The sequence below is a fragment of the Acartia tonsa genome, chromosome 4 (assembly GCF_053477335.1).
Source record: "Acartia tonsa isolate MP-2025a chromosome 4, ASM5347733v1, whole genome shotgun sequence".
NCBI lineage: Eukaryota > Metazoa > Arthropoda > Copepoda > Calanoida > Acartiidae > Acartia > Acartia tonsa.
Genome location: NC_137263.1, coordinates 30,625,648 through 30,638,816, shown reverse-complemented (window position 1 = coordinate 30,638,816; position 13,169 = coordinate 30,625,648). Strand labels below are relative to the sequence as shown.

The 13,169-nt window shown below is 35.2% G+C and overlaps 1 protein-coding gene across 1 annotated transcript; it reads right to left on the bottom strand.

Moving 5' to 3' along the window:
• Positions 1 to 235: 235 nt before the first annotated feature.
• LOC145316758 (chitin synthase chs-2-like) lies at positions 236 to 11,679 on the bottom strand. The gene is made up of 12 exons (XM_080157483.1): positions 11,573 to 11,679; positions 7,483 to 10,142; positions 7,088 to 7,130; positions 6,194 to 6,296; positions 5,758 to 6,000; positions 4,462 to 5,524; positions 3,870 to 3,982; positions 3,542 to 3,606; positions 3,211 to 3,278; positions 2,672 to 2,834; positions 1,442 to 1,541; positions 236 to 975 (listed from the first exon to the last, which is right to left on the bottom strand). Exons 2-12 carry the CDS (start codon positions 10,139 to 10,141, stop codon positions 865 to 867), a joined length of 4,731 nt encoding a protein of 1,576 aa, XP_080013609.1. The 5' UTR covers position 10,142; positions 11,573 to 11,679; the 3' UTR covers positions 236 to 864.
• Between the last annotated feature and the right edge of the window lie 1,490 nt (positions 11,680 to 13,169).

The window sequence follows — 13,169 nt, the reverse complement described above, 5'->3', positions numbered from 1 at the left end:
TCAAAATTAACTCTATAGGCGTGCGGAAAGGGGGTGTAGAAGCTAAGACCAACTATAATTTTTTGGGGGGGTTCCTTTCCCTTTTCTTCACAAGGTTTTACTCTATCCTGGCAGAACCATGTGCACACCACTGCTATAAACTATTAACTTAATTACTTTGTTGGAAAGACGTACAGGAAGACCTTGGCTAAAGAGAAACTGCGCTACTAATACTTGATGATGTATACTATATTGATTTATTAATACTAAAAATTTATTTGTTTGAAAATGAAATAAATTTTATACAATCAAAATTACAAATTGAGTCTGAAATGCGAAAAAAATGCCCTTTTTGCGACAATGTTCTAGGCTGCTAAAGGTTAAATTTAAGGCTGTTCTTTCTGTGGGCTAGGGAGGGAGGGAGAGGACATTGTTCTTTCTGTGGGCTAGGGAGGGAGGGAGAGGACATTGTTCTTTCTGTGGGCTAGGGAGGGAGGGAGAGGACATTGTTCTTTCTGTGGGCTAGGGAGGGAGGGAGAGGACATTGTTCTTTCTGTGGGCTAGGGAGGGAGGGAGAGGACATTGTTCTTTCTGTGGGCTAGGGAGGGAGAGGACATTGGACTATAAATAATACTGCTACTCAGAGACTTCTCATTGGATGGTTCGAACGAGTAATATTCAAACTTTTGAACTACTAATCTACAAAAAAAAAATGGTAACATCAAAACAGTCTTAATAATCAAGAATGCTCCTGTGGATTACTGAGTCACTTCAGTTGTTCTAACGCTGTTTTCCCCGTTTTGGCCGCTTAGAAATTTGTCAAAAAAGGAACATCCTTCGTATTTCAGAACACAACAGCTAAATTTTAATAACAAATTTTGATGACTAAAAGTTACTCTCAATAGTTTCGAATCTATTATCTTGTTGGTTGTTGGAGTATGAAGATGCCAGGGAAACTCCATAGTCAGAATCTTCATATCCGTTGTTCTCAACTCCCTATATAAACAACAAATAGTTATAGTAGATCTAGATGGTCAAACTGGTCCCATAATCAAACAAACTTTAAATAATCCGCCAACTTAAGATAAAAATGCCAGTATAGTTATTGAGATCTTAAAGACAGACATTAAACGATATTCTTCCAAATTGAAACCGGTACCTTATCCATAGTCATATCTGCATAAGGAAATAGCATAAATCCTGCGAAAACTTGTATGAGGATCAAAATTAAATTTGTTTAGCCATTTATAAATCCGACAGTTGCGTCTAAAGAAACTAAGGGTTCTGTAATTTAATGGGGAGGGGGGGGGGGGAAGGAAGAAATATAGCCAAAAACTATAACAAAATAGCCTAAACCATCCTATTTGAAGCTAAATCGGTTCAGTGGCTAGCAAAATCTTAACGGCACACAAAAAAATCTTTATATAATAGGACTAGGAGATTATAAAACTTATGTTCATACCTGTTTTGAATCAATAGAAAATCTGACAGCTGAATTTTTTCTATTGTTTTGCAAAATTGCCAAAGAATTATTTCCTTCAAACATGATACCAGAGTCTCTCCTTTAACAACAACAATTATGTTCATAATTTGCAAAGCAATGACAAGAGCTTTAACAACAGATTAGTATTTTGGCAGGTTTTTGCACAATTTAATTGAAACTCTTTTTAATTAAATATCCTTATTAGTAGCGAAGCTACTCTATAATTCGAAATGTCCGTCCGTCCGTCTGTCCGTCTGTCTGAGACAGAGTGGGGGAAACGAGATTTTCTCGGCTCCTATTAAAGATAGACAGCTGAAATTTTTAGTGAAGATTCCCATGATATATGCGCATCTAATCTATACATTGTTTAGTCCATTTGTTTGTTAATTGGGGTGCTAGATCGATTCCTAGATTTTTTAGTTTTCGTAATTTTCTCCACTCCTTTTCAAGACAGACAACTGAAATTTTCAGGGATTAAGTAATTTTGCATCCTACATGTTTTTACAAAGTTTTATTAAGATTTGTATATTGATTGGGGTGCTAGTTCGATTCCTAGTTTTTTCAAGTTTTCATGATTATCTCAACTCCTGTTCAAGATAAACTGCTGGAATTTTTAGAGATTAATTAAGTCAACATTTTACACATTACTATAAAGTATTTTTCAAGATATAATTATTGGTTGGGGTGCTAGATCGATTCCTAGTTTTTCAAGTTTTCATGATTTTTTCGACTCCTGTTCAAGATAAACAGCTGGAATTTTTAGGGATTAATTAAGTCAACATTATACATATTTTCACCAAGTTTGATAAAGGCTTGCTATTGGTTGAAGTGCTATATCGATTCCTAGATTTTACGTTTTTATTCTTAGCTTAATGCTTCAAAAGATATTATACATTTTTAAAAGGTTTCGTAATTTATTTCATTTATATCTTTTTAACATACTCAAAAGATTATTTTTTCCTGATGTCTATCAATAAATTTTGAGCTTCGCTACTTATGGATGTTGTCATCTTTGTTATATTTTTACCTATTTTATGAAATTTTCGCATCCTTTATGTCATCATAAAGAATGGCAAAATCTTTTTTTTTACAAACATTTTATAATTTAATAAGCAAAACCCAAATTTATTAAATATTTTGATTTTGCAGGGGGGGGGGGGGGGGGGGATCTACAACAAAAATGATGTCTCCCCCCGTACCATTAATTACCTTCCATTTGCCATGCTGCTTCTTCTGTTGATAAGACTCTGCCTGCGCTGGTCCACAAGACTGGCACGCCGCTCCGCCACAGACTGGCGTCTCTTGATGTTAGCCAGGGTGTCTCTTCTTATTCCTGTCTGGGACAACCTTCTCTCAAACTCATCGGGTCGAGCTATCATAAATAACAGAAATTTAATCAAACAAGGATGTCAACATTCATAAAAGAAAAGCTTTCAAACCGAGGACAAGACAAACAAATATTCACACTTGTAGAGTCTAGAAACTTAACAAGCAAATTATCAATTTATAGGAGAAAGTGGACATTGTATTTTAATTAAATCTTGATTAGGTAGTACAAACAAGTAGTATCTAAACTACTCCACCAATAGTTTTAATCTAACAAGGGCGTAATTTTGGTTATCAATTTATCGTCAATTGTTTTACCACCCCTTAAGATCCCTGCTTAACCCTAATGTTTATAAAAAAAAGTTTGATTTTCTTGTTGCTGCGCTAGTTACGGACATATCTGTACTTTGTTTTGAACTTACACATTGCAATGCTATGTCTCTTCTCAAATTCCTCCATAATATTCAGGTTGCCTCCAGATTTTTCTGACCTGCAAAAATATTAAAGTAAACAAGGATGACAACAGCCATAAACGTATAACTCTATGATCAGACGGTAGAAAAAAGGAACATTAACACTAGTAAAGTGTGTCAGCACTTAATAAGCAGAAAATAAAAGAAATTGTATCTGAATTTGTTGCAAAATTGCCTAAAGAGGGATCGAAATAATTGGGTCAGATTTAGACTTCTAGTTGATTTAAAATTGTAAAAGGTTGATTTCCCTGAGGCTTACAAGTGGAAGACCTTTCTTTACCTTTCAGTATCAGCAAGCAGGTTTGCGACAGTTCCTCTTCTTTTATCTTTTTCCTTGATTTTAGGCTAAATAGAAAACAAAAAATAATACTTTTTTTTTCAATAACTAGTACACATTTTGGCAAATATTAAAAAAGGATTCAATTATTTACATGACTAATTTAGAAATACACACAGCAAATTTAAAAAAACTTTTAGAAACATATTACCTTTTCTAAGTAAAATAGAAGGTTTTTTAATAACACTTAATCATTATTCTTTAGAAAACATAAAAGGTGTTGGGGGGCGATTGATTCATAATTCATCGTACTATTCCTGTTTCCACTTACCCCAAAATCATCTGATTCCTCTTTATACTTGAATAGAAGCTTGATGTAGTTGAAAACTTCATTTGCTTCCACAGCATCCTTGCCAAGCTTAGTTGTCGCCATAGTGTGAGAAACTTAACAACATACAATTTTAAAGGAAGCCTGCAAGAAATACACCGTTCTAACTGCTGAAATGGAAATCTTTCAAAATTTTCATTGTACATAATATGTCATTTTAAAATGGCTAAAATTTTTTTGGTTATTAAAGCTGAAGGCTTCAATTTGAGGTATTGGGTCTACTAGTTACAGTGTTTCAGAAGTTAAAACGGTGTATTTCTTGCAGGCTTCCTTTGAGAAAGTTTGATTTTGACTTGGATTATGAGAAGATTCCATTTAAATTGTAAAACTGTTAAGCCAAGAGTTTTTGAGATTTTAATTGACAGACAATGAAATTACCCAACTTGAATTGTAATAATCAAAGTCTCAACCCTGTACATGAATTTCTTTTACTCATTTGAGTTTTTTCTTATTTTTCAAAAATCTACTTTATTTCATGATTTTAAAGACTTTACATCAAACTTTAATGATTGTTCATTTTATAATTTCTACTTACAGCTTGTCCATCTGTGCATGAACATTCCAATGATCTGAAGAATCATGACACCAATGAAGGCGATAAGGAAGAAGAGTCCAATTGGCTCCAAGACTAAGGGGTTACTCATCATCTCTAGCTCAGGATTTTCTGCCATATCATTGTAGGACACGTTGTACTTCACATCAAAGGGCCAGTTTATGCTAAGGGTGTTCTTTTGATTTTGCATGAGAGTGATGGCGATGACATACATAAAGTTGACCATGACAAAGGTAAACACAAGTTGATCACGGAACTCTTCAAGTCCTTTCTTCTGTTCTGCTTTCTCTTTATCGTCCATAACTAGAGGAGTAAGATATTCTTTGATCAAGTCGTCCCAGAATTTTTTCTCAGATGATGGAAGATGTTCAACATCTCCACCACCAAGTGTAGGCATCTCGGGGAAAAATCTGTCGAGCCAGTATGGATTGGCTTCTTCTTTTCTCAAATCCTGCTTTGGCTTTGTTACTACCTTCATCTTCTCTTGTCTTAGTGGCTCTTTAACAGATAAATCAAGAGAGGAATTACTTAAGGCATCTTTTCTTTGGGAAGGTTGAATTCTCTGCTTGGTACTAAGGTCACTAATCTTGTTATTAACTTCAGCCAAGGTTTCAGATATTTTATTTATAGTCTTCTCCTCTGGATCATCATGAGTAAAGAACATACAGCTGCATAGGTTTCCTAAGCTCATCTCCATCCCTCCCTTCTGGCCCTTCTTCCCGCCAAGGTTGAGCTGAGATAACAGATTGTTTAACATTCCCTGATCCTCAGGCTTTACTGCCTGCTTTACCTCTTCAATCTTCTTCTGCTGCTCTTCGAAGTCATCCTTAGGAACCTCTCTGGTTCCCCAGGAAACATTCCACATGTTGAATAGAGAGTAGATAACCAGAAGAAGGTACATGGAGGGAATGGTGAAGTAGTACACAAGCATGTAAAGTAAACAGCTGATTTCGTATGGATGAAGAATTCCCGCAATGATAAAGGCGCCAAAAACTGAGAAAAAGCTGATAGCAGTAGGGGAATACAAAGACCCTTCATTTATAATCTAAAATAGAAATGAATTTAAACAGTTTTAATATTTGATTTTATTTTTCTCTGAATTTAATTTAATTTTTTTTTAAATCTAAGTTTAATTCAACCATTAGGTTACACTGCTTTATGAAAATTAAAAAAAAAACTTTTTAAAAAATTGATCTATCACAATTTGAGGCATTTGTGTATCTTTTTCTATACAATTGGACGAACATTCAAAAGTTTAAATTGATAGAAACCAAATACCTGTACAAAGATGGTTATAAATACAGCAGCCATGATCAACACAAAGGCAACTGTCAACAGCTTGGCAAACTTGAGCTGCACAGACGCATCCAGGTAGTAGCAGGAGGCCATGAAGAGCAGGACAGGTACACCCAGGATTAGGATACAATACCAGATGGAAAGATGGAAGAGAGCATTAAAAGCACCGGCAATAATAAGGAAAATGGCGCCAGGGCCAACAAAAGTGCTCACCATCAGAAATCCCTAAAGTATAATGAGTTGAAAATTTTTTAGCAAGGACGAAAACATCCATATAAGGGGCGGGACAAAGGAATAATAATACTTGTAAATAGTTTGTCTGCTAGAATTTATCTTTTAAAATGACGAATTATGGGGACAAATTATCCATCTAGATCTACTATATCTATTGCAATGACCAGCTACGACCTTGTGTTACCTGGTAGATGATGTAGAATATGGAAATATCAGGATTCATTTCAATCACGTGTTTATAATCTCGGAGAAGATCAACAATGTTCATGATTGTCGAAGGCATCCATCTAAAATGTACATAATACTAGCGGCTACGCCCTTAGATGACTCTAGGGGAACTTTAGGTGTGGAAGCAGGGGAAGGGGGGAGGGGTATAATAAGTCGATCTTAACAATTTTCAATTTTAGGATTAAAAAGAAAAAGTAAAAAATTGTTGTTTTTATGGGTGGGCGGGGGGTTTGAAGGCATTTTTATTTAGGGGCGATTTCTCATCGGAGGTTGGTGGTATCCTCCCCCCACCCAAAAAAAAGAATTATAAACCTTCCCAGGATCTGGGAGAAGCTACATTGTAAAGAAGAACCATATAGGTTTAGCAAGATCCTTCGGTATAGACAGACACACAGACAGAGATCCTTGTATATATATATAATATATATATAAGGATTTTATCGTGTGCTGGTGTAATATATCTTCTTTTCCGTTGGCAGCGGAAATTTTATCACGCTGTGTATATCAACCCCCCCCCCCTCTACACGCCTCTGAGCAAAAGATTTCTCAATCTTAATGATTTGAGTTTTAAAGTAAAGTTTAGACAAAAATTGTAGAAAAGTTGCGTTTTTAATACAGTTTGATATTATATTTCTATGGAAGGTAAAGGGGGCTTGTATACAAACATTTTCGTTTAAAATAACATAAAGATATCAAGATAAACTTTCCGAATTTTAAATCATGAATAAAGAAATCAAATGTACCTCCAAAGCACCGTAATTCGCCGTTAAAACGATAGAATCCCGTTTAGAGATTCATAATTTGAAAAGGCTTCCTCATTTAATTAACTTTAAAGTAGATTTGAATTTACCTTCTGCGCTGATTGTAGAATTCTTCAAATGTTACTGGGCAAGCTACAAAAATAAAAATTGACAAATAGGTAAAGTGTTTAAATTAAATTACACTTTATTTATTAGATATGGTCTTTTTAAATTCGTATATCCATCTGAGATTTTAATCATTATATAAAAGTAACAGGATGTCTATGAGTCTGTGTGTATTAACCAAAGGATCTCGCTAACTGCTTAACTGATATGGTTCTCCTTTACAGTGTAACTTATCATTTACCATGCTAATTATGGATATTGTCTATTTTGTCTCAAAAACTTAAATTTTACCTTTGTTAGTAAGAGATATGAATGTTGTTTAATTTAACCCACAAAATCCCCTCCCTTTCCTCAATATATCTGAATACTTCAATGTTACCTGTATAAGCATCGCTGGCAGCTGAATACTCTACCCTCCATCCCTGCTGCAGCAACAGTGTGCACAACCATCTGTCTTCTCCCTGATCAAACTGTACATAGTGCCGAGCCTCTGAGGACACAGTCGTGTACTTTCTCATCACGTTGTTGTCCATGAGCGCTTCGCCGCGGAACAACGAGAAGCAACCCGGGCTACAGAGCACACAGCCGAGCACGTGTTCGGTTGCCTTCTGAAGCCAATGACCAATGGCATATTCAAACTTCTGGTACCATGGCATGTAACCTGAACCTGTGGGATGAATTCTACCGCAGGCAGCTCCAACCTTGTTGTTCTTCTTCATCATGTCAACCAGCTTGATAATTGAGTGTGGTTGGAAATCAATGTCGCCGTCCAACGCCAGTAAGTATGTATTTTTAGCACGCTCGTTCTTTCTTGCCTCTGACAGAGCTCTATTGTCCATGATCTGGTATCCCAGGAGGTAGTACATGTACATGCACTGGGACCAGCGCTTCTTGTGTCTAATCTTCTCATTCACTTTCAAGTGAACAATAATCTCGGTACCTCCAGGCAGTCTCCATTCAATACGGCCACCATAAGGAGTTGGCTTCTTTCTACAAGGAGATAGATTAACATTAGTGTCATTATTAATTGGTTTATAAAACTTTGATGCTTCCTCGTGCATTGTTTCAACAAGAAGTTTTACAAACTGGTTCACCTCCAGCTGTCTTTCAGGATTCTTTTTGTCCATTGAGTCGTCAAATAGAATATGAGTTTCCCATTCATAATAATCAGGATCTATAACTCCAAACTTCTTTTGTGCTACAGATCTTGTAACATAGTCCAAATCTACTCTAAACAAAGACTTCAACATCTCTGTCATCTCCTCCTTGGTTTCATGCCACATGGTGGCGCATGCCTTGATCCTAGTCACCTTGTCCTCCACACGAACATCATCAATGTCATTTTCATAAATAGTATCATAGCTGTCATGTTCCATAGAAAGTTTATTGCGTTCTTCCTCCATGGCTTCTTTGTCAATCATCTTTCTTTGAAGATCTCCATCCTTGCGCCTGTTCAGCATCAACATTTGATCAATAAGCAATCCCTCGTACCATGGCAAGGAAAATATCTGTTCAGAGGAAGCCAACCTGGTGCTCCGCGGGAACCAAATATGTCCTGTGATCCAGAGAAATGAAAGGAACCAAATGATCACCATCCAAACCTGTTGGTTCCAGGAATAGCTGCCAAAGTCACCGAGATCGGGACATTCAAAAGCCATGCTGTGCGGCATAAAATCCTGGAAAACACATTCATCTTTGGCAAGTGACCCACAGCCCAGAATGAGGGTGAGCAAGGAGACGGGCATGGCAAGAGTGACAGCAGTGGCAAAGCTAAACAGACCAATTTGTACTTTGGAGGCAAATTTCGCAAAAACATAAGCGGCATAGCTGCAGCCAATTTGGATTAGCAGCACATACACTGGTGTCAAAGGGGTTTCAACAGATGGATCATAGTAGGCTATTTCTGTAACAGCATCACTGAATACTGCGCTGGTTATACTGTCAGTTGTCACCTCTTTTACAGTGAATGTATGGTTTCCAAAAGATTTTGCAAAATTGTTGAAAAAAATTTCCACAAAGTCAATGCTGTCTTCATTGCTTGTAACAGAACCATTTGTGTAAACAAACAGAACCATAAAGCCGAAGAATAAAATCATTTTGATGGGGGCAACAATCACGTAAACAAAGTATCTGCTGCTCTCCAGGAGTTCTCTCTTCATGCTCCAGAAAACTCTGAGTCCAATATCCCTGCCGACATATGTTTCCCAGTAGGGACATGTCACCAGCAACAGAGAGAGTGGTATGGCCCATGGGTAGGGGTGGGCGGGAACTTTACCATCATCAGAGCCTTGAATTATGGGCCAGACAAGAAGAGCAGAGAGCTGTCCAACTAGGGCAGCACAATCTAGAACAAAGTATACCCAGCTAAATCCATACTTTCCTTCTTCATTCTCCTCAATTGATCTGTCCCTGCGTGATATCATATTGAAAATGCAAGGTACAACTCCAATGCCAGCAGTGAGTGCCATGGCTCTCAGAGAATCTAGTTCAGGTAACACCAAGAACAAAAGCATGGCCATGCCCAGTGCATGAAGACTCTCCATGGTTAGAACCATAAGGAAGGTTTGCATCCGTGGAAATTCTTGCTTCTTGAACAACCATATTCTTAGAGATCTAACAAATGCGCCCAAGTTTGGAAATGAATACGCGAAGAACAAGCACCATATCCAGACGCTGCGCTCCACACCTCGGCTGGTCAGACATTCAATCTTGTCGGCTCCAGCCAGATCGGCACAATTCAGGTCAACCTCAAGTTCCTTCTCCTGGGCATCATCTATGTAGAAGCCAGTGTTGACGTCTCCATTACAGAATGGAAAATTATGCCTGTTCCTGACAGATATCTGAGCCAGCATGAAGAAAGTGATACCTCTGCCCACCACACATCCTGCCAGAACAGCCAGGAAAGTGACAATGTACACAAAGATGAGCAGAGACTTCTCTGCTAGCTTGAAAAATTTACTTTCCGCAGCAGATCCTATTTCCTCTTTTCTTGGCTCATTTTTGAAGATGTTCCAATACTTTTTTTCTTTCTCATTCATCCTAAACAATTTCAAATCATTTTTAATATTTTAAAAAGACAAATGAAAATTTGAAAGGATTTTTTTAAATGTCGCCCTCATAAACTGCACAAAATTTAACAAGGGCTGTTGTTGTTGATCGGCTGGCTACAACCCACCCTGGACTGATCGGTACAGACATCTACGAGATCTTAGCGGACATAGATAATACATATGTACGGATATATGGCCAAACATCCTGTTACATCCTGTTAAAAAATCTTTCTTCTAGCTTGATCAAAACAAATTAAATACAGTTGGTATTTTACATTAAAGTAAATTTTAATTTGTCACAAAGCTTGCAATAAAAAGGTCAAAGATAAGAAAATAAATTCTTTTCACACTTGCGATAGTAAATAGTTATTTATTACCTATTTAAATAAAAATTATACATGTATTTTACGTCAATCTATATTCTTCAGGATTAGTCAAATTTAAGAATTTCATAATTAGATTTAGCTGGGTTTTCATAAGATCTCTAAAATAGCTGGACTGATATATGGGTCTACATACATTGTAAAGTGCTGTTTTCAGCAGCTTTGTGTGTGTATGCGTGTTTTTTTTTGGAGGGGGGGGGGGGGGGAGTAACCACCTAATATAAATGAACTAAGAAAAACAATCTCCCCCCTCTTAAATTCTTTATTTTTTTATCAACAAGGATGACAACATCCATAAATAGCGAAGAACAATTTTTTTAAAAAAATGTATAGAAATCAAACAGAAAAACCATTTAGAGTGGATGCAAATGAAAGAGAGGAATCGTCTGAATTAATTTTAGAAGCAAATTTTATTCAGAAATGTAGCTAAATGCTCCTTTGTATACAAATAAGCAACCCGTAAACAAATAGAAATAAAGTATTAATTACCATAGTTATTTTTTCATTTAGACATAAAATGGAGAAGACATGTAAAAAATCCAAATAAAGCTACTTATCCTTGCATCTACAGACACACAAATCCTTTTAAATTTCCATTTTAATACTTTTGTATACAAAATTTTGAAAAACTACAAAGATATGTGAAAATCAGATGTAGTAAATAAAAGAGTAATTAACAGTTTTTCAAAAATTTTCAGGCGGAGAGACATGTTAAATTTTCGTTGTATAGAGTAGTTTCGCTACTAAAATAAGTTGAAATAGGGGAAGGGAGAAAGTGAAGGAAAAAATCTGAAAATCACTCTGAAAATTATTTTTGTTAAACAAATGTATGTTAAAAGTCTGCAAAAAAGTTTAATTTTGGATTACATAGTGCTATTTTTCTAATAAATTCATGCAGAGTTTTTATGCAAAAAAAGTGTTATATTTAAGTGTTTTATTCACTTAAAACAGGCTTTTAAAAATCTAAAGATTTATTTTTCCAACAAAATTGTTTTGAAATAGATTAAACCAAAAAGTTAAAAATAAAAATGAATACCTGGAATATTTTTAATTTAAATCATTTCACATAACAAAAGAATATTTATCATACAAAATTTAAAGTTAAGTTAAAGCCGAAGTGAAGCTTTATCTCTAACTAGTGCAGAATTGTAAATCAATTATTTTCTTATCACTTTAAATTGAATTCATAAACTAGACCGCAGACGTCCATTGCACACAAAAAATGTAATAAAAAGTAGGAATGGATACTAATACATATTAAAAAGTTTGTGTCAAATAGAAACAGGAAATATTTTTTTCCAGACGTCCAGCCAATCCATATTAAACTAACAGGATCTTTGATTGTTGTTTAGGGGGAGGTTACTTCCAGCCTCTGAAAAATAGCCCCTAAGAAAAAAACTAACCCGCCGCCTACAATATTTTTTTTCTTTTAAAACTAGTATTGAAAATAGGGTATGGTCGACACAAATGCCTCTAGAGACCTCTAGGGGCATAGCCTATATGAAATTACCTACAAATTTCAAATTTAGGCAGATAATTACCCAAAAAATGTTAACATAAAACCAAAATATAAACTAAATTTGTTTTAAATATAATGCATTCGCATATATTCAGCAATCTTCTTGATATACTTGACAACACATATAGGCAGAGTTAAATAAATATTTTCAACGTGAATATAATTTGAGGAAACTAAGCATTATGGAGCACACTTATCGCGAATAAAAATATTGATAATTAGAGAAGCTTAAACAAGAAGCTGCTGGAATGTTTATATCCTTAACCCTGACAAATTTTCAATATTTTTATTAATAATTTTAAAAATGTAATAGAATTATATTTGTAGGGAATACAGAGTCCTTTTCTTTACCTTACATTTCCATAATATTTTTCTTTTTCTTTCCCTTTCTTTACTTCCTTAATTTTAGGTGACCAATTTTAGTTTTTGTTTTTTTTTACGTAAGTATCTATTTTTTAAAACGGAATAATCAAAATGGACAATTTTCAGATTTAACGACTGTGTAAAACATGACTCAAGTTTTTATAACTTCTTAGAGATAAAAAAGTTTATTAGTTTAATCACATCTATCAACGTTTTATAAAAATTAAACAAGGATGACATCATCCATTAGTGGGAATGTATAAAAGCAACAATGATGGACAAACGGACATACTGAATTAGAGAGTTGGAGTTAATTGTTCAGAAATAAATTCCAGCGAGGTAAAGAAAGAGAGAGAAGGGTAATATTAAAAGAGAAGGCGCAGAGATACAGTTATACTAATATTTGATAGGTTTGCAGTTTCTCTTGTGTTCACTGTCCCTTTAGATCCCTGAAGTAACTTACACACAACACCATTCTCAAGAACTAAATTAAATGTGCTGCAAAAAAATGATACCTGGTTCCTTATCCTGTTATTTTTTCCGCCTTTCATTGCTCTTTGAATTTGATATAAAAATCACAAGAAAGAAATAGCAATAATGCTCTACTTAAATTGACATTTCATTTAATAAAAGTGAGGCTTTTCTATAGATAAGGTTACTCACTACTTACGTCTGTACGTAACGGTAAGCTTTTTAGCTAACTGTGTAATCGTACGGTTATTTAAAACATAAAAATTTTACATTTTTTGAC

Coding starts and splice junctions, on each gene's coding strand:
- LOC145316758 (XM_080157483.1), bottom strand. CDS start 10,141: ATGAATGAGAAAGAAAAAAAGTATTGGAACATCTTCAAAAATGAGCCA. Junction 6,001..6,193: donor TATTCTACATCATCTACCAG/GTAACACAAGGT, acceptor ATTATACTTTAG/GGATTTCTGATGGTGAGCAC. Junction 3,607..3,869: donor AGGAATCAGATGATTTTGGG/GTAAGTGGAAAC, acceptor TTTTCTATTTAG/CCTAAAATCAAGGAAAAAGA.